The sequence below is a fragment of the Diadema antillarum genome, unplaced genomic scaffold (assembly GCF_040938485.1).
Source record: "Diadema antillarum isolate AM-2024a unplaced genomic scaffold, OU_Dant_1.0 scf00000129, whole genome shotgun sequence".
Lineage (NCBI taxonomy): Eukaryota > Metazoa > Echinodermata > Echinoidea > Diadematoida > Diadematidae > Diadema > Diadema antillarum.
The window spans coordinates 347,501-369,704 of NW_027271018.1; the positions used below are offsets into that span (position 1 = coordinate 347,501).

At 38.5% G+C, this 22,204-nt stretch overlaps 1 protein-coding gene across 1 annotated transcript in view; it reads right to left on the reverse strand.

Annotated features, from left to right (window-relative positions):
• The window catches only part of LOC139720549 (broad substrate specificity ATP-binding cassette transporter ABCG2-like), a 30,407-nt gene that overhangs the window by 1,292 nt on the left and 6,911 nt on the right, over positions 1–22,204 (reverse strand). The window contains exons 4-16 of the mRNA XM_071631901.1: positions 19,696–19,810; positions 18,591–18,743; positions 18,039–18,196; positions 14,956–15,107; positions 13,670–13,789; positions 11,872–12,062; positions 11,533–11,598; positions 10,517–10,602; positions 4,647–4,736; positions 3,811–3,935; positions 2,639–2,793; positions 2,286–2,375; positions 1,284–1,342 (exon numbers count right to left, since the gene is read on the reverse strand). Coding sequence (XP_071488002.1) covers positions 1,284–1,342; positions 2,286–2,375; positions 2,639–2,793; positions 3,811–3,935; positions 4,647–4,736; positions 10,517–10,602; positions 11,533–11,598; positions 11,872–12,062; positions 13,670–13,789; positions 14,956–15,107; positions 18,039–18,196; positions 18,591–18,743; positions 19,696–19,810 — 1,560 coding nt within the window. The remainder of the gene's footprint in view (positions 1–1,283; positions 1,343–2,285; positions 2,376–2,638; positions 2,794–3,810; positions 3,936–4,646; positions 4,737–10,516; positions 10,603–11,532; positions 11,599–11,871; positions 12,063–13,669; positions 13,790–14,955; positions 15,108–18,038; positions 18,197–18,590; positions 18,744–19,695; positions 19,811–22,204) is intronic.

Consider the following 22,204-nt stretch of genomic DNA (forward strand, 5'->3'; position numbering starts at 1 on the left):
AATCCTAAGTACCTTCTCCCTTCATAGCCTTTAGCAATACTTCATGAAATCCTGCACTGCAAAGCAACTCATTTTTACTGTGTGTTGCACTCATCATAAAGTGATATGAATATGTGGGATACCAGCTAGTGGTTAAGAAAAAAAGCTGATGGATATCAGGCAAATATCATGGGCACAAGGGATATGGTAAGGACACAGGATGAGCTGAAGACCATGAAAGAATGTGTATTCCAACCACCTGCAGGTCTCCTTCCACAAATCAGAGTGTGGGGATACACGATCTCCTTCCCTACTCATGCATATTTTTGTTGATACAATCAGCTGGCTATATACAGGTGACCTCATCCATCTCATGATCCCCAATTTCTTTTCCTACATAGACCAGGGAGGTGTTACAGAGATGGAGTGGCAACTCTTCGTAATTCATGCAAACACATGTTTGGGTTCAAGGCGTTACAATGGGATGTCTAGCATTCCACTACGCTTTTAAGTCATGCTCGGCACCACTCTAATTGCAAGACGAAGTTCGGAGACGAAGAATGCATTTCACCTTTCGTTGAATTACCAGCTTTATTTCACCATAAAATTTGTAATGAAATACTCCAATTGATTTAGAATATTTTAGGAAAGAATTCAATATTATAAACATGTATTTCTAGTTTCTTCGTAATGCGCAAATCGAAATGAAATGAAAATTAGGCCCTCTTACAAACCTAATATTTTTCTATAATGCGCACATTTCCGTATGTTAGTTTTCTATCTTTTAATCTGGGATATTTTGATCTTTCAAATAAAGTACTCCGCTAAAGCGTGCACCAGCGTGCTTTTAAACTATTTGCTGTTAAAATTGTCAGTTTTACACTGCATTTTGATTTGCTGTTCCAATTCAAGGTACACAATTTCATTACTGCCATCACATTAGGCGTTTTCACATCAGCCCGATAAAAATCCAAGCTCGAGATAGTTTTTAATGTCCCAAGTCAGAAATATAGCGCGCTATTTCGAAACATCGGGCTGATGTGAAAACGCCTATTGAGAGAGAGAGCGAATTGCAGCAGGGGCAAGTATTTCTACACTGTAGATGTGAGAGCGCTAGTCCCGATTATTGATGCTCTCTTTTGTCAAAGCACATGGGTAACACCTGTAGTTGAACACATAACTTCTCGGCGGTGCCGCGCATGACTTCAGAAGAGAGCAGTAGTTGTCTCTCCTTCTCTAGCACCTCCCTGCATAGACTGAGGACACTGAAATATAATGTGCATTCTTCATAGCTACAAACTCACCAGAATGTGGAATTTGCTCGGCAGAATGTCAGTCCCCTGAATTCATTAATACTCAGAGCCTGTGAGGGAAAAAAATGTGGCAAGAATGTCAAGAATGCTAAAATAACAAATAAAAATGACTACACTTTGTGATTGCATAGTTACAGTTTGTACATTTTCAAAGGATTATCACTGTCATTCCTGAAGAACATATTTCGAATATTGTACATGACGTAAAAAAAAAGCCACAAAACAGGATTCATTCTGTGAGAGCTACTAGATGTAGACTGATTATACATTTGCATCTGTATCTTTTTTTTTACATGACCTGCCGTTTCGCTTAATTTTTCACCTTAATCATTCAACTTGAACAGTGCAACCAGTCCCGGTATAATCAAACCTTTTACAAGCTACCACATACTTCTTTGGTCTACACTGACAAACACTGGACAGATTTAGTATGTCCGGAATGCTGGTATGCAGTACTGTACCAGAGACTCCAACTCTCCCGTTTTCGACGGGAGATCTCCCGCCGAAAACCTGTTTTTGCAAAATCTCCCGTTCTCCCGTTTGAGATTTAATTTCTCCCGTCCTGGATCAATGTCTCCCGTTTGAGAGGATTTCTTACTTATTGCTATCGTATGTTGCAAAAATAAGCCTTTAGATAGCACCAGAGAGCATATATAACCCTAGGAACTTCGCCCTTCGCACACATAAACTTGGGTCTCCCGTTTGCTAGGGGTTTCAGGCGGGAGAATCTCCAGATCAGAAGGTGCTTGGGGTTGGAGTCTCTGCTGTACAGCGCTGCAGTGGTGAAGCAGACAAAATTTTCCTATATGAGACACACACATTATCTTCCTATAGCTTTCCCCTTCTTATTTTTCACAACTACTAATTTTCCATCTGACACACAATGCAATATACTTTTTAATTGTAAGGCCCAGACTGTAAGAAAGGTCTAAAATATACATGATATGTCAATGTCAAAAAGGTGGTAGAGCATATATTTCACATGTGACTTACATTGAAAGCATATCTGATGACACTGAAGTACTTCAGCCACTCAATCCAGTCACCGACGGATGCAGTGTTGACCAATACGCCTCCAAACACCTTGGTGAACAAACACGGGATATGAGTATGGAACATTATATGTTACTAAGTGGAAATTCTTAGCAATGTCAGTCAAATTCTATGTGATTATCCAACACACACATTCATTTATTTTCTTGAAAGGCAGTTCATGGTAGTGTCAGAAAGATCAAAACCCTACTATATGCACAAAATTTTGTTTAAAAAACAAAACAAAAAAGAGAAACGACATTTTGCACGAATTTGAATTTTTGTACTGCAATAGCAATTAGGAGTTGACTCACAAACATGATGATGTTGATGGCTGTTACAAAGACGGTGGCGATGCTGATGATTCCGATGGTGATTGCCAACAGGAATACCAGTCCAGTGCCACAAAATGTGGCCATCAGGAGGGTCAGGAGGAAAGTGAAGAAGGCAGCAGCATCGTGACGTAATCCTGTGGAAGGGGCAGAATAGGAGAAAGGTTAAAAAATATCTGCATAGATTCTCCTTTCTTAAAATACAGTACAAAAACAAGAGACGAGGGGGTCTCACACTCACCTGAGTATAGTAAGTTCACCTTCCATGCACTCTTGCAGACTCTTAGCTAAGAACATTGGAAACTTGGGATGGGGGCAGCTTTGAGAGCTGGGGGCATGGTGTCCATTTGCATATTCCATCACACCGGTAAAAATATCTGTTAAGTACATTGTACTTTATAGAAGGTTGGACTCTGCAGTTTGGAAAAAAAGACTTAAAGCTCTATCACTTCTGATTCTAGAGAAGAATATCATTGAATATTCCTTAATTTAGGAGGTTTGGGCCCCCTGGGGCCCCCAAGGAAACTATGGTGCCCATTCAAACACTCTGAGATCCTATCCCCCTAGAAATGTTACTTGCCAAGTTTGGTGAACGTTCATCAGGGGGTTTCAAGAAGAATATGAACATGTACAATTTAAGTTCCCATATGGACTCACTGTATTCACTTAGCTCAATCACTTCTGGTTCTAGAGGAAATCTTTAAAGATTCCTTACTGGGGGGTGGGGTATGGTGCCCATTTAAAGGAATTGGGATTCTATCCCCCAAGGGATGCTACCCACTAAAGTTTGGTGAAAATTCACACTGGAGTTTTCAAGATGAAGATGAAAATGTACAATTTAGGTCCCATTAGGACCCCTCCCCATCCCCCTCCCCTGGGTCCCAAAGGGGGCCCCCCTGATTCCGCCATGAACAAACTTGAAACTACAGTCATCAATGTACTACCTCATAGTATTAACTGAACTCAATCACTTCTGGTTCTAGAGAAGAAGATTTTTTTAAGATTCCTTACTTGGGGGGGGGGGGTACGTTGGGCCCTACTGGGGGCCCCAGGCAGGGCATGGTCCCCATTTCCCCTAGGGATGCCACCTGCCAAGTTTGGTTAAAAATTGGTTGTGGGGTTCTCAAGAAGAAGATGAAAATGTCAAAGCTCACCAATCATGAAGTAGTAGATGACAGAGAAGAGAACCGTGGGCACAATTCTCATCGGCACAAGGTCGCACGTCACCTTGGCAATGAAGTATGCGATGGTTCGGTAAAAGCCACTGTTTGTTTCGTGTCTGCGGTAAACGAGTGAACGAACGAGGCACGCTTTAAGCAAAAAGACTTGCTATGATTGCAACGTTTAACATTTCACGGGATGAAAATGCTTAAATGTTGTGAGTAACTCAGGCAAGACCGCACTCTGTCCCTGTAAAAAGCAAGTTTTTTTTTGTTTTTCTCTCTGCTTCTCATAAGTATGATATTTTGTTAATGTGTTGACTCAAAACTAGCTCTTGTCAGATGATCATGTATTTCAATGAAAATATCAGAGCAATAATCTCGCTCACCAACTGACAATGAATACTTATATTAGATATTATTGCATGGCAATGGATGAGTACCAAAGAGTATTGCACGAGTTAGGGCTAATACTGCAGGAATCGACCATGAGTGCAATATTCTCTGGTATTCCATGAATTAAAGCCATCCAATGTATTATCATTACCTATAATCATTCGCTGAGTTCGCACACTTAGCACAGTCATTTGTGCACTCAGTACACGCTTGCTCAACAGACAAGACAAAATATGGTGCATTATTGCACGTCTACTAACAATGGTAGCCTATGGGAAATTAATACATTGGCCTATGCGTTTTGTTCAATACCCTCTTGCATTGCGTGGAGAAAATCAAGCAGAAAAAACAAATCAATGCTGAAATACATTGTGAACAGGCAGGTGCCTCTATCTACAGTTTCATAAACTGCCAGGATAAATTGGAAGACTCACATGAATATTCTGCGTTCTTCAATGAACAGCTCCATTGCGGCCATGTTGCTGAAAATCATGAAAATGCAGCTGAAGAACATGGCCCCGGTCCTGAATTCATGTGTAGGGAAGAAGAAGATAGCGGGACAGATTGAAAAGAGCGATGGAAGTGAGAGAAAGAAATGGAGAGGAAGGGAGCAAGACACACAACAAAAAAAGAGATTGAGTGAAAATAAAATAAAGGGCAAAAGATTAGTCCTGGGCCCCGTTTTATCAAAAGATATAATCGATCATAAATATCATTACCACACAGGCTGCCATAGACTCACCCTAGAAATCACCTATATAATCAATTCAGGGCCCTGATATTAGTGAGTGAAAGTGTGCGCGACTACAGTAAAAGCTAATATTTTTGCGAGGATTTAATTTTTGCAAATCACGGTTGGACCACAAAATTTAACTAGAAATGTCGCTATGGCGACTGATGCCTCCGCCATAATGCATGATTCTCCCAATAGGCGTATAGTACAATGTCTTCACAATGTGTGATCCATGACATTTTCACATAACTGGCAAAATATTGAAATGACAGGTTTGTCAGAAATGTCTTGAACTGGGTTTGCCATAATTTTCTAAGAGTGCAGGTATACATATTCGGGGAATTTTTTGAGAAGTTTTGAGTAATTTCAAAGGTATGAAGAAAGAGTGTGATAACGGTACAATATATATATATATATACTTTTTTTTTTTTTTGGGGGGGGACATTGAAACTCCTGGCCTTTGACCCTTAACCTTTGACCTTTGACCTTCTGGCTGGAAATTTCCTGGAGAATCTCCATTAGGTAATGCATGTGCTAAGTTTTGAAACTACAAGCATAATAATGCAAGCATTGCATACACTAGTATATGAGGGAAATAGCAAAATTTTGAGGAGTTGACCTTGACCTTTGACCCCTGACTATTGACCCATGACCCCTAAATTCCCCAGGAATCCCTGCCAGACAGTACATGCCTATGTACCAAGTTCCATGAAAATACACTGAACCATTTGCGAGAAAAGTGATATTGCAACATTTTCACCTAACCTTTGACCTTTGACCTTATGACATGAAACTCTCTCTGGAGAATCTTTACGCAGTAGTACATGTCCACACCAAGTTTCAAGAAATACCTTCGGGCATTGCATAGATATGGGGGAAATTGCAACATTTGTAGCATTTGACCTTGACCTTTTGACCTTTGACCTCTTGCCAATGTCACTAAAATCTACTCAACTAATTGTCCCATCATACATCATCCTTGGACCAAATTTGGTGAAAGCTGCTTCATCCAGTTTTGAGTTATCATGTAAACAGATAAATTTTAGGATTTGACCTTGATCTTTGACCTTTGACCTCTGTCCGATTTCACTGAAAAACTAATCAAGTAATTGTCCCATTATACATCATCCTCCCACAAAGTTTGGTGAAATTTGCTCCATCCAGTCTTGAGTTATCTTGTAAACGGATACAATTTCATGATTTGACCTTGACCTTTGATCTTTAGCCGATTTCACTCAAAATCTAATACAACTAATTGCCCCATCATACCTCATACTTGGACCAAGTTTGGTAAAATTCCAGTAAATATTACTCAAGTTATCGCGTAAACGAAAGCGGACGGACGTACGGACGTACAGACAACCCGAAAACATAATGCCTCCGGCACCACTTCATGGCGGAGGCATAACAACCCACAAAAATAGCGTGAACAGATTGGCAACCATGCACTTGTGATCGCCTCCTCAATGGCGAAAATATCTGTGTGCGAAAATAACAGCTTCAAAGTATCTATCAATGGGTATATCAAATGTCAAATATCAGCACTCAATTCACATAGAGTTAATCTATCTATCTAGCTGGTTTGAGTATTAATGGAGTGAACATATACCTCAACAGTATATGTTTTAAAACAATTGCAAATTCTTTCCAGCGATGACTTTGAGGTATGATTAACACTACAGCCTGCCTGCTCCCCCCCCCCCCCCCCCCCCACCACCACCACCCCATGTTAAGTGCAGCCTGTCATCTTGGTCACTGAAGCTTAACTGCTTTACAGAAAAAAAAAATGAAATGAATTCCCTGTGGTAAAGGACATATGTGCAGTTCAATGGCTCAACACTAGAATGCATTTCTGATCAATATGGTATCCGACTAATGTTATCTGGCTACTGAAGTGCACACATAATATAATATTATTAGACTCTCTTTTTGCTCTCACCCTCTCCTATGCATGTTCTTAGTTCTTGAAGTTTATTTTAATTGTGTGTAGTGAGTCTTGTTTTGTTGTTCAATGCATTTTTCTAGGCAACCATTGCCAGTTTTCTCACCTGAACTCTGAACTTAAACAAGAGACCCGCGGGTCTAGCGCTCACCTGAGTATCGCAAGTTCACCTTTCACGCAGTCACTAATCTAAATTAAAATTTGACCAGGCATTCTCAAGTAGAAGATGAAAATGTACAATAAGGGCCCAATTTTTTTAAGATTCCTTAATTTGGGGGGATTGGGGCCCCCTGGGGCCCTCTGGGTGGGGCATGGTGCCCATTTTGATAAATTGAGATCCTGACCCCCTAGGGATGCTACCTGCCAAGTTTGACAAAAATCCATCATGAGGTTTTCAGGAAGAAGATGAAAATGTACAATTCAGGCCCCCATTTGGACCCTTCCAACCACCCCCCCCCCCCCTACCCAAGAGGGGCACCCCTGGATCTCCTATGAACAAACTTGAAACTACAGTCATTAATGTACTCACTCATGATATTATCTCAGCTCTATAACTTCTGATTCTAGAGATTTATAAAGATTCCTTCATTTGGGGGGGGGGGGGGGGGTTGGGACCCCTGGGGGCCCCCTGGGTTGGGCATGGTGCCCATTTTAACAAATTGAGATCCTAACCCCCTAGGGATGCTACCTGCCAAGTTTGGTGAAAATGGGTCATGGGGTTTTCAAGAAGAAGATAAAAATGTACAATTTAGGCCCCATTAGGACCCCTCCTCACCCCCTCCCCTGGGTCCCAAGGGGGGCACCCCTGATTCTGCCATGAACAAACTTGAAACTACAGTCATCAATGTACTAACTCATAGTATTAACTTAGCTCTATCACTTCTGGTTCTAGAGAAGAAGATTTTTGCGGATTCCTTAATTTTGGGGGGTTTGGGCCCCCTGGGGGCCCCCTAGGTGGGGCATGGTGCCCATTTTAACAAATTGAGTTCCTAACCCCCTAGGGATGCTACCTGCCAAGTTTGGTGAAAATGGGTCATGGGGTTCTCAAGAAGAAGATGAAAATGTACAATTTAGGCCCCATTTGAACCCTTCCCCACCCCCCTCCCCTGGGTCCCAAGGGGGGCACCCCTGATTCTGCCATGAACAAACTTGAAACTACAGTCATCAATGTACTAACTCATAGTATTAACTTAGCTCTATCACTTCTGGTTCTAGAGAAGAAGATTTTTACAGATTCCTTAATTTTGGGGGGTTTGGGCCCCCCTGGGGGCCCCCTGGGTGGGGCATGGTGCCCATTTTAACAAATTGAGTTCCTAACCCCCTAGGGATGCTACCTGCCAAGTTTGATGAAAATCGGTCTTGGGGTTTTCAAGAAGAAGATGAAAATGTAAAAAGTTTACGCACGACGCACGACGGACGACGGACGACGGACGACGCACGACGCACGACGGACGCCGGACGAAGGGCGATCGCAATAGCTCACTTGAGCCTTTGGCTCAGGTGAGCTAAAAACTACATGAATATATTTCTCCTGCTAGCAATAATGAATATGTCTCTGATCAGTATTACTATTTTACTAAAGATTTCAACAGCGTTTTACATTCCAAATGATTGCAACAGAAAATGAATCTCCCCTTATTTGTATTCATTTTAATTGTAGAAGCATGTCTCCTAATTTTGATAACTTAAACTCATTTTTAACTTCAATTGATATTGCACCAACTACAATGGGAATTTCTGAAACATGGCTGAATGCTAACTCACCTCTCGAAATGTACAGGCTTGACAATTATTCTTTCTTTGCAAATAGTCGTAAATTTAAGAGAGGTGGTGGAGTTGGTTTGTATATTAAAAATGATGTTAAATTTGAACGAAGGACTGATTTGGATGTAAACAATAATTATATTGAAAGTATATTTTCTGAGATTGAAATGAATCATCAAAAAATTTTATTTGGAGTTGTGTATAGATCACCTAATCAATGTGTTGAAGATTTTATGAAACCTTTAAGTGAATTATTACAAATTGTGCAAAATGAGAAAAAAGTGTTTCATTTGATGGGTGACTTTAATATTAACCTTTTAAGAATAGAAAAAGAGCAATACGTAAATGAGTTTTTTTGAAATGTTGCTTGTTCATAATATGTTTCCTCTTACTAAATATCCTACAAGGGTTACTCCAGACTCGGTTTCGTTAATTGACAATATATTTATAGATGATGATAGTATGAATGTATCTTCATCAGGGCTTCTTTTATGTGATATGAGCGATCATTTTCCCATATATTGTATTTGCAATAAGATTGGTTGTGCTGCAAAAATATGTTTAGACAGACTTTTTAAACTACAGAAACGTGCAATAAGGGTTATTAACCATTCAACTTATTTAGCTCACACTTCACCAATTTTCAATTCCCAAAAGATTTTAACGTTGTATGATAGATATAAGTATATTTTAGGTAATCTCATGTTTTTATGGCGTCGAAAGTTTTTACCCAATTCTCTGATGCATTATTTCATCTTAAATTGCAATATTAATTCATATTATACCAGAAACACTGAGAAATTTCACATGCCAAAAGTAAGAACATAGTTCTTTCAGAAATCTGTGTTCTATCAACGTCCGCTTATATGGAATTCAATACCAGATGATATTCGTAAAGTTTCTTCTTTGAATGTATTCAAACGTATACTTAAGAAGAATCTTATACAAAATTATCATTCCTAAGTTCTTGACATGCTAGGCTGGCATTTCATGTATTCTATTGTAACTCACTTTGTACTGTCTTCATAATGTAAATGTAGTGTTTTGTGTATCATGCTGTATTGCTTTTTCTTTTGTTCTTGCAACTGTATATTTGTTCATCTCGTTTTTTAATAAATATGAAATAATTTTCCACCAATGCATTTTTTTACTTGATTATCTGGGTCGGCCAGATTTTAAGGAAATTTTTAATTCCTCGTCGGCTGCTTCCCTTCAGCTTTATGTATTCCAAAGTTCTGTTTTTACTCTGTCTGTCATGATTGTTCATCAATGTTTTTCTCTGTCGTTTTTTATGCTGAACAAATAAAATTCAATTCAATTCAATTCAATATGGACTGGCCTTGAGGAGGATATGACATATATTGCCTGAATCAAATTGCCATAGTCAAAGACTCAGGCTATATATTTCTAGCGAGGGCAATTAATGTTGAATCCAAAAAAAGATGCTTGTTCATATCTTCATCAACAAGGTAAGACATCTCGACTGAATTTGGAAATATCGACAATTTATGTAATCACATCGTTGTATCAACACTATCCTCATTACACCATCATCAAGAGAAGACACAGAAGGCTGTAAAAAGCAGATACTAGAATTTTGAAGAAAACTCTGCAGTAAGTTGTGACTAGCAAGAGTTCGCCCACGTAGTAAGAGTGCGCAATTTATTTCTGAGTGAGTAATTTGAGAAAAACAACTACTCGACTCTCCTCTATTGCCCTCTATTCTACACGGAAAATCTCAGTGACTTATGTGAGCAGGTGATACATAATTTTTCGGTGTGTAATTTCGTTTAAAGCGGGGCAACAAAATGAAAAAATTACATTGCTCAGATCTGTTTGCTATGGTTAATAATCTTGATTGTTACCTGTTCTGGGTTCCACTGGGGAAGTCGTCACCAACATCTAGATACACAAGACCCATGATGGTTGCAAAGAAGACTGCCATAATGGGCTATGGGAGAAGGGAGTGCAGAGAAGCATACAAGTGCAAAGCAAACACTGAGTGATTTAATATCATTTCATGTTTTGTTGAAAAACATTATATTGATTTGGGTGTTTGTTTGTTTGTTTGTTTTTTGTCAAAACCATTTATTACTAACCATACATTTTCTGTTTTGTCTTAACTCTTTTTAAAAGTGATATGTATGTCATATTTGTGTGAATTGATATGCATATTGAAAGGTTTGTATCCTTCAGCGTCGCCTGAATGGTATCGTCGTTTTGACTTGGATCTACCTACAGTGCATTATGTGCACACACCCCTTACCAACTGCAGGTGGGGAAAATCTATGTATACATGAGTTGATTTACTTCACACAAACAGATGCCAAATGATTGAAACAGCATGATTGGCTGGAAACAAAACAAAAAAAAAACAACAACAAGAAGTAAAAAAGACAATACATTCCTCTCAAATAGGCAATGCTGTCTGAAAAAATGGAAATATTTAAAGAAATGTGTATATCTACAGCACTTACACTCAATGAACTTCATGAGCTCAAAACATCCCTACTGATGTATATGGGGTCCAACAGTAATACAGGGGAAGGGAAACTGAAAAAGATGCATACTGTAGTAATTGACATGACACAGTGAATTTTCTGTATACCACAAATTGAAACTATCTTTAATAGTTCGTACTTTGCAAGGAAACCCTTTACAGGTTCTGTGATAATTTTCCGTAAAAATAATTAATGTTTTGCTTTGATATCGCATCTGGTCATAGCAATCAGGTAGTAATAGAGTGGTTTAAGTTAAAACTCCTGTTATGCAATGTGAAATAAATTTTAGTTCATTGAGGTTTTTCCCGTCTCAACACTGCCTTCGTGTATAATGGAAAAGCTACTTCTACAGCCCTGGGGATCACACCACTGATCCTCACCTGGACGATAGAAACTTGAATATTCCGTTTGTAGTTCAGAAGAGCTCTTCGAGCAATCACAGCAACCTGAAATATGAGAGAAAAAAGAGGAGAAAGAGTCAAAGTGACATAAGAAAGTGAAGGTAGCAATGTCAATTCTTAAAGAGGCTTTGCCATCTAAAGGTAGCATCGTCTTTTTCCAGGTCCCACAACTTTCCTATACTACCGCAAACTTTTGATAAAATGTCTACCGTTATATTCAGTTGACTCTTTTGGAGACTTTGATTTGATACAATACAGTCTCACATGGGGTCATGCCCCACTGCACTTTTGGAAAGTCAATCGTACAATGATATTGACCTGGGTGAAAAATCCGGTGGGGTATCCTGGGTTCGCCACTGACGTGGAATCTGCATTCTCACTCTCGTGGAGCTTCAGGATGTTGGCGGATTTTTCCTCCAGGTCGCGGTGGAGCTGTGACCGTCTGAACTTGTCGGCGAAGCTGCTCGCAGTCGGCTTGACGTCTGCCATGATGACGCTCTTGCCCTCTTCTGTAAGGTTATTAAAACAGAATTCTGTGAAGCCCGGGATAGGGTTAACCAATGCTGCACAAAGGTTGCACATATGATTCGGCACGCCGTACACCGGGGTACCGTTGTAACCCGGGATACCGCGTTGTATAGCGCCATCTCATGCCCATTATTTATAATGCGTATCCGAATTCAGATACGCCTATTCAGAATTCGGATACGGCAAAGTCGTCGCAATGAACTAGCACCATAGGTGTTTTTCGAAGTAATTTCTAGCACCATACCGTTTTGTAAACATCATCTACCGTAACTTTTATTTTCAGAAAAAAAAAAAAATCACAGAAAGCCCAGAAAATTCACCCCAAAATCAACTGTATTTCTTCAAAATTTGATCATGGGGGCTGCCATCTTTATAATCGTCTATGCGTGCGTGAATGGTCGATAATAAGAGATGAAATGCGAAAGAAAAAGGTTCAAATTAAATAATTGGAATTTATTTCTTAGATTAATAAAACATTTACGTGGATTTCTAATGTTATCATTAAAAATATTTCATTTAAATGATTTTCTTATTTCATTTTGTATACATTAATTTACGGGGTAGTAGACTGGCAACTTCATCTGCACTTGATTATTACACGTACACTGCGCTACGTAATCATAAGCACGAATGCTAGCATTACGCCAGCGCAACGGCCATAGTCATGGCGTCTGCGTGCAGTGATGGCCGTGCTAGCAGTGGATACAAGGACCTACTCAAATCTCACAAAAAACACAAGAAACTCAATAGAAGAGGTAAACTAGAGAATGCCAGTACTAACAATAATATGTACAATAATATCAAACAGTTAAGATTATAACAGAGCAGAAAATAATTATCAGTTGCATGTATGAATTGTTGCATAATCACAAATAAGAAAACATTTTTGGGCATAATAATACTAAAAAATATTTTGACACATTTTTTGGTAAGCCAGGGTACAGCGCTGAAAAAAAAAAAAATTAATTCAACAAAATGGCAAATTTTCATTTGGTACCCCAGGGTACCAAATATTGCATCATATACTAGCAGTGGTCCAGTGGCCTAGGGCCACTAAAAATTGATGTCCGGCCACCAAATGTCCAAAAAGGTTATCTTTTGGTGGTGCAATTTGACAACAAAGATTCAAAATTGATTGTTATGTTACCTTTTACTTCTGGCCAATTCATTTTTATTTTTCAGGCCACCAGGGAAAAAAAGTTAGTGTTGAACCCTGTTTAAAAATACAGAAATTTGTATGAGTACACCTATATCTACAATTGCATATCTATCTATCTATCTATCTATCTATCTATCTATCTATCTATCTGATCTATCTATCTGATCTATCTGATCTATCTATCTATCTATCTAGTTATCTATCTATCTATCTATCTATCATCTAGAGAGAAAGACAGACGGACAGAGAGAGAGAGAGAGAGAGCATGAGATGTATGTATGAGTGTGTAGATACATTATTTCTTTATTTGATACAATGAAGAAACAAACAAAAAAGAAATGTTAGGAAAACTAGGTCAACGAATATGATAAAAATTTGTTTCTGAAAAAAACTGTGCACATTGGCCAAATTTGCAAACCTCTGCTTTACCTGCTTGCAGAGCTCCATCGGAAAGCTCAGCCTGGTCATCAGAAGCATCAGCACTGCCAGCACTGTTGAGCACATCCAGGAAAAAGTCTGGGGGATTGTTGTGGGCCTCACATTCGTATCCTAGGGTGATCAATAAGCAAATGTTTATCAAACAGCATTGCTACAAATTTCCATCCGTCTGTGTCTTTGGCACCGCTATCCAAACCCCCATCCAAAACAAAACAAAAGAAACCAAACCAAACAAAAACAAACCAAAACAATTAAAGTAAAACTGCCTAATGCCCATTGAAGAACAAGTTGATTGAATACTGCAATTTTCATATTGATTACATTTTCCAGATAAAAACATTTTTGTTTCTGTGAAAATTGCTACAAACACACATAGAAATTCAAAAAGCATTAATGTGGTAAATAACTGCCTGTTGCAAAGCTTGTGTAAACAGCATACTCCCCGAGAGTCAACTTTTCTATGATACATATTAAACATGCCTATATCAGGAGAAATTAAATGTAGGCTGTCAATATTTGACCCTGTATCACAGAATGACCCGACAAATTTTTCAATTACCGTCAGATCACAAAATAGACAATTTTCAGTTCTCAAATTACGTGTAACTCATCAATTTGATTGATTCAAAAATATATACAGAATGCATTATAGGAAGGCCATTTCCTATATGCATTCCATAAAAGGGACTTTGCCGTCAAAGGTCTATTCAAGTGCACCGAGTCACTTATTGCAAATGTAAATCATCAAAAGGGGATTTATATCTCCAAGGCAACCACTGTAAAGGATCATCAGTTTGACCCCAAACCTAGTACATTCAGCAACAACCATCTGTTCATTATTATGTCACAATAGCAAGTCTACTGCAAACTGTTTTCGAAAAGACTCTTTAAGCCTTATAAGCATGCATGCCTTCAGATATATCATAGGGGCAAAATGAAAGAAAAGGATTAAATACTTACAGAATAAAAACAAATAGGGGTACAAAAACTGGTTAAAACACTATTTTATACACAATTTTATGTTCTACACAAGGAATTGAGACAGACAAATGTGCATTCTAGTAAATAGGACAAAAAGAAAAAAGAAAAAATCTGCATGCCAAATTCAGCTCAATGGAAACTAACTGCACTTTTTTTGGCTTTCTGGACTATGAACCTGTGCAATTTGATTTGCTTATGTGTGTGCCTTGAAGCAGGGTCTCCTATTACATCCTACACATCTTTGTCAGAGGACTAGGGCAATCTTTAAAGAGACATCTGAGCTATGATGAACTTGCCGATGGATGCGAAGTAATCGAGGGAGTCTTGGGAAGGTCCGTGGTACACCGTCTCCCCCTTGGCAAGCAGGTGCAGAGTGTCAAAGAGTTTGAAGATGGAAAAGCGAGGCTGATGGATGGATAAGATCACTGTCCTACCCTTTTTGGCCAGTCTGAAAATCAAAACATATTGCAGAACCTATATAGCATCTTAATATTTACCATGTTTTTCTGAAACAGAGCTGAATTAACCTGTTGAAGACGAGTCTCGGTGTACTCGGGCAAGGGTCTCTTGTAGCAAAATCAGGTCTTCCTCAAAGGGTTTACATGACAAACATGATAATTTTTGACAGTAATTTAGTGATTTTAACACATAATGAGAAAGCTGATTGGTGACTGAGAGAGGATAAAAAGGTGGAATTGATCACCGCATGGCATTATTTTTTATTTTCTTCAGTAGATTAAACCAGATTTTCTCTGAAACCTTGCTGGAAATCAGATCAATCTAGGGAAATGTTTATGAAGTACTGCTTTTCTAACATCAGAGGCACTTTTTCAAACATCACTGAAACTTTAAATCCTGCTGAAGTGTCTATATGTTATGGGGGCAACCAAATACTGTTCTTGAAAAGCAAACTGTGGAACGAAAAGAACAACAAAATTGTATTCACCAAACTGAGTAAACCATTTGACGAAAACCTGTACGTGCATTATGAGTGCTGCTTTAATGCCTACATTGAGCCCACACCATGGTCCAGCGCTTCATAATAAGACAGGCATTAATGCTATAGCTAGACAGCAATGAATGGGCAGTATTTTGACACCGTCTGTTGCCGCGTGTGCCTGGCACCAGTATATATTTCCCAAGGATTCTCACTAATTCCCTAATCCTTGCTATAAAAGGAGAGAGAGTTTCAGGAGTCCAGCTCAAATGGGCTATTAGAGAAGAGCATTATCAGCTTCACTATAGACTGACTCATGCAGCTAATCTGGTGGGATAATCCATATGTGACTGTGCACCTCAAAACGAACAAAAAGTCGCACACACTGATTTTGCGTGAGGACTGAAAATAAGTGAAATGGGTCAACCTAGCCGAACTTGACTTTTTCATATTTTCTGAAAGAGCGGGTCTTCTTTTACATTATGCTAAAATTTGGTATCATAAAACGGGCAGGAAAGTGTGTTTTTTAGCAGTTTATCTCGAACATTTTTGGTAGAATAGTGTGATTAGGTGTGTCTGTAGAATCCCCTTTTCATTTCTGAAAAACCTTGTCCACACTCTTCACTTTCAACTCTAATAACTTTTGAAAGGATAGTGCTACTGCTTTGAAAGTTGGCATTAATTATGGACAGAATGTGTTAATGAGGCATGCTTTATTTGAGTTTAATCTGATAATCCCTTCATTGTTGTTACTCTGGTGGTTTACTTCCTGTTTTTTGTTCCATTCATCGCACAGCCAGCACGGTTTGGTAACGATTAAGCGCTTGAATAGACACTGTACCTCAGAGCCTCTTTTCTCAGTTCACACTTTTCCTGAGTTTGTGCTTTCTTTCCAATATTTAGATAGGTTAGGAGAGTCCATTTGATTTGAGTTATACATCATTTTAAAGCTTAAAGTCTGCTCTTTCAGAATATGGTCTTAACTAAAAATTCATGTCTGGCGACTTTTTGTTTGTTTTGAGGTGCAGGGTCACATATGCTTGAGGAGACATTGTTGGGAAAGCAAGAATGCTCAGTGCGATGGCCAAATACCACAATATTTTGGTTGTGGAGTGTGCGTGCCCAATCCAAGGTTATTCCACGAGAGCTCTCAATCATTATAATGTTACATGCCATGCGGTCAAATGTTTACTGTTTCTAGTTCATGATACAGGACAACCTTGAGTATCATGAATGGTGTACATAATGAGTGCATGAAGTTTGTGCTCTTTCCATTATACACTGATATATAAACATACCAGTCTTTTCTCAGCAATATTTCCTGGTATGAGAGCATGCACATGAATATACACACTGCCTCTCTGCCCTTTAATGAATAGAATATCAAAATCAGGGCTGGTCCTGTGATGCATGACAATTAACTACTACCTGTAGTCTTATCAAGAATATTTTATTAGTCTTATGAATAGAATATCAAAATCAGGGCTGGTCCTGTGATGCATGACAATTAACTACTACCTGTAGTCTTATCAAGAATATTTTATTGTTCTTATGAATAGAATATCAAAATCAGGGTTAGTCCTGTGATAAATGATTAAACAACAACGTTTACCACAGAATGCAAGTTGACTTTCCTTCCATAATAGCTCATATCAGAATGGACAGGCCCTCAAAATGGACTAGGATCTTGCTACAATCACACCAAAAGTACATAGCAAATGAAAGAGGAGGGTGAAGTGGGAATTAGGGGAAACTTCAAGGAATACTGGGCTTGTGTGCAATTAAGCCGATCACTAATAGAGCCAACAAACCCAGTATTAGAGAGTTTGATGTTATCATACTGTAGCATCTTTTGGAATAAAAGAAATCAAGACAAGTTACATAGCACTTTTAACTGTAAATACATTTTTGATTTTTAATTTATCTATTCATCTCTTATATCTATTATTATCATTTATTATTATTATTATTATTATTATTATTATTATTATTATTATTATTATATATATATATATATATATATATATATATATATATATATATATATATATATTATTTTTTTATATATTTTTTTTTTGGGGGGGGGGGGGACACTTTTTAGTCAACATTGGCACTGTCTAATCTGATTCCAGCAGCCATTTCTGAGCAGAAAGTTTCAGGTAAAAAAAAATTGGTCAGTTCAGCATAAAAGAAGGATTATTCTACTGTCTCTTCAGGTGAGCGCTAGCTGCTGGAACCTTGTACCTGTGCCACTGGAATTCTTTACAGACAGTTCAATAGGATGCTCCTATAAAGTGAATGGGCAGAAAACTTCTCAGCACAGTGGCGAGTTGTGACTGAAAACGACAGCTCTCGGTAATAAGAATGATTATGCATGCCCTGAGTGCTCTTAACTTGTGAATGTGAAAGGGTCTCTGGGAAAGGAGAGTTGGAAGTACTTACGCAGCGAGTCTGCTGACCACTGTGAAGGCCGTATTGGCATCCAGTCCTGTGGTCGGCTCGTCCAGGAACAAGACAGACGGTCTGATTATGAGCTCCATGCCTATGTTTGTGCGCTTGCGTTCACCACCGGAGACTCCCCTGAGAAATTCTGTCCCTACCTGCTCACGCACAAGAGGTATTGAAACAAGTTTGCCGCGGAGAATGGTACTAATCACACCAATTAAAAAAAAAAGTTTGGTACCTACTCATGCTGAAAACACAGTTTCAATTATCCATCTGTAGCAGGGACTTGTAGCCTACACGTATGTGAGAAGCCTGTATACACATGCCAAGGCATTATGCATCAGGAATTATTTTCAATGTTTAGCATGACAACTATGATGCAAAATACTTCAACAATATTTTTCATAAAGGCATATATGAGAAGTACACAGCATGAATGCACCTCAAATGAAATTAATTAAGAGCATGAAAGTCATAATTTTCCCCTATGAACTAGAAGGTAACTGGAATCAAAGCATTACCATTACCCTTTCGTCTTTGTGCATATACCTTTGTATCTTTGCAGTCATCGAGACCAAGCTCGGTTATAATCTCGTCTACTCTAGCCCTCTTCTCTTCACTGGAGATGTTGCCAGGCAACCGCAGGGCAGCCGAGAAGGCCAGATTCTCCCTCACAGTCAGAGTTCCCATTATGACATCATCCTGAAATACAACAATGAAATAAAATATCAAATACAACACACTGCTTCCTTGCTTGCCAAAAACTATCCCTGTATATTTACTGTATATTCAATGCCATATATCTATCAAGTCCATTTTTTTGTTTGTGTGTACATGAATGACTCCTGACAATATTGTGAATGGTTTAAATCGCGGCTGCTGAGTAAAGTTATGACAGAGAAATGTGCACGCTCACATCACATTTATGTTAGGATGAGCGTTAATATTTTTAGATTTGCAAACATGCAGCACCTAGCTGGCTGGCGATAGTTGCTAAAAATAGCAAACCAGTGAATTATATGTAATGGCCTTAAAAAGGGTAGTTGGCCATCTTATTTCTAGCTAAGAATCTATACATTTCAATCTTGAAGCACACTAAAATACCCACACAGGAGTTCATTACACACAAGTTACCCCGTTTTCACAAACATGCATATCATTGTCAATATTTCTGAATTGTATTTGTTTCATATCAAATGGAGGTCTACAAACAGCCATACTGGAAAAAAACAAACAAACAAACCTTTGTAATCTAGAGTTAGCATTGATTTATAGATTCTATTAAACACACCTTGAGGGAAAAACTTTACAGAGGATAAAATGCAGGGACAATTAGTACTCCTTCACCATATCAGCTTCTCCCAGGAAGTACCAGGAAGTATGAGTTGTATACATAGTTGTGATACGTACATTTCATCTTGAGTCTCAGCACTAGTAGATCAACACTTGAGGGAAAGTACACATGCATAGCACATGCTCATCAGTGTTATCATATTTCATCAATATGATCAATTTGTTGTTAAGCTCCTGGTCAGAACCCCACCCCCCCCCCCCCCCCCCCCACAGCCATCAACAAACTTTTTACTGCCATAATTGCTGTGAGCAACTGATCGATGCACAATTTAGATCCCACTGATTTGCACATCAATCTCACCTGGACAACGTAGCCAGAGCTGAGCTTGAAGTTGCTTGGGAGCTTGTTGCCATTGATGAGGACCTTCCCCCTGATTCCTCTTTTATCCTTCCTTCCTGCAAGGATGTCAAGCAGACTGAGAAAAAACAAACAAACAAACAAACAAACAAGAACCAATTAAAGTAGAAAAGAAATGTATGCCAATGACATCATCCTTCATTAATGAAATCTTGTTCATTGATTGGTCTACACAGCACTTCATGTGACCAAACATACAAAGTAGCATTGCTACACTGAAGACAAAATGTTAATTGGTAAATATGTGCCATACGTCATGATGTCATATTCATGGTATATAATTCATAGATAGCATGCCTACGAGAATTGAAACATGTAGTGGCAGGATCTGCAGACCACAGTGTATAATCGCATCCACTGTACTGTGCCATACACTGAATGATTGCCTGTGTTCTTAAAATGTGAACAAACAACAAATGTAGAGGAATGCTTATTGTATCACAAATATGTAAGTGACAGTGTTCTGTGATGTAAAAAATAGAAAAATGTGTTCGAGGACGTCAAACAAATATCACACACAATTTCAAGCCTCTGGTAATATTATGGAATCCTCGTTCACAGAAAATGTGGTATTTTCTTCGGGCTATAACCCTCAAAAAAAAAAGAAGAAAGAAAGAAATAGTATAACTATTTCTGTCACCTAGGAATCCATAGTTTCAAACAGCATCTCAGTGCATTAGTACATCTGTTCACAATTCACCACATTTTGAAGTCACACTTTTCTGGTGAATCCAACATGCTGAAGTAATCCTACATTTATGTGAATGTTTTGAAGAGCATGATATATCATTTTAGTTCAGAGTGAAATATCAGGAGGAAAAATGGAGATTGAATATCACCAGGCCTTGTGAGTTGCCTAGATTCAAGTCACTAAATAGATCTACAGATATTTTTTTTTCAAAACTGTATAGATCTAGAAAAGGAAATGGAAATAATGTATTAAGGAAAATTTAATACCATGCAGTATGTATTTTATATGTCAATGCAATTTTCTTGAAAGTTTGTCCTATCGATAACAAATCAGTCGATTTTGACTTTTTTTTTTCATAAGCACAACAACATTCTGTAATCATGTGCCCAATATTTTGTAATGGAGACATCAGAATATTATTGTTTGCTTTTCATTCTTTTCTTCTTCTTTTTTTCATTAACAGAGATACATGGCTAATGTATCAACACTTTTTGCTAAATGTGTCAAATAGTGCTGGTAGTGGATTGAGAGTGAATAAAAGCATATCATATTTCATATCAAGCAATAAATTGTATACTATATTGATTATTCTGACAATCACCTACATGTAGGCAGGGATTATTCTGTCCCTGTTTGTTATTGCTTGTGTATGTGTGTGTGTCTTTTATTGCAACCTACAAATGTACATAGCATACTGTTCACGTAGGGAAGTGTATGGCAGAGCTGAACAATAGAATTCTGCAGTCTAATCACTGCACACACACTAACATGTGACAACAATGATATTGCATGACTGTCTGTCACAAGCGTACTTGAACCACTTTAGCAGCCGTGCCGTCAAGATATGCCAGAACCCCAGATAACTGTGCTCATGAAATTATGGGTCATTGAACATAATTGATGGACACTGTTCAGTGTCAGAAGACCTTTCGCAGGATACAAACTCTTTGTTAGATGGTGAACAGACTCCTACACAATTGGCTTGTCTATGATGCAAAATCCTTTCATATGGTTCTCACAGGTTTCTTCTCTGAATATGTTGACAATTGGCATCCCACATCAAAGGCCACAGTTATTTGTTGCATCAGGATCTATTGTACATCAGATATTCCCTTATTGCACACAAAGACTGCGAACCAATGACACCGTTGTGCAATCGTGCGTATCACTGTCACGCAGAAAATTGTAGTTATATCACTAGGTTTTTTTTTATTTTTTTTATTCAGCCATAACTTATACAACATACGACACACAAGGCACTGACTCTTAAAGTCACTACCATGCATTCCTGTGTAAATGGAATGGTGATGAAATTGAATAATTACGCATTCATGATCTATTAATCTAACAATTAATGTATCAATATTTGTATACATACATATATATATATATAGATAGATAGAGAGAGAGGGAGAGAGAGAGAGAGAGATATGTAAAATTGTAGCCTTCCCTCTCGCTTGTGTATATGTGCTGTGCCACTCCCGGCGACTAGATGGAGAAGGGTCAGGATGGTCCAAGCTAGGCTAGGGTCCGTTTGGTTGAAATATACAACCAGGCGTGGGGAATGGCATTAGATACCAATTTGCTGGGTTACTACCAATCTATACACGTACCAGTTACTCGCTTACTACCAGAATCATACCAGTTGCAATTCATCTAAGTCCAGATACCAGTACCAGACCAATCTATACCAGTTACTCGCTTACTACCAGAATCATACCAGTTGCAACTCATCTACATCCAGATACCAGTACCAGTGCA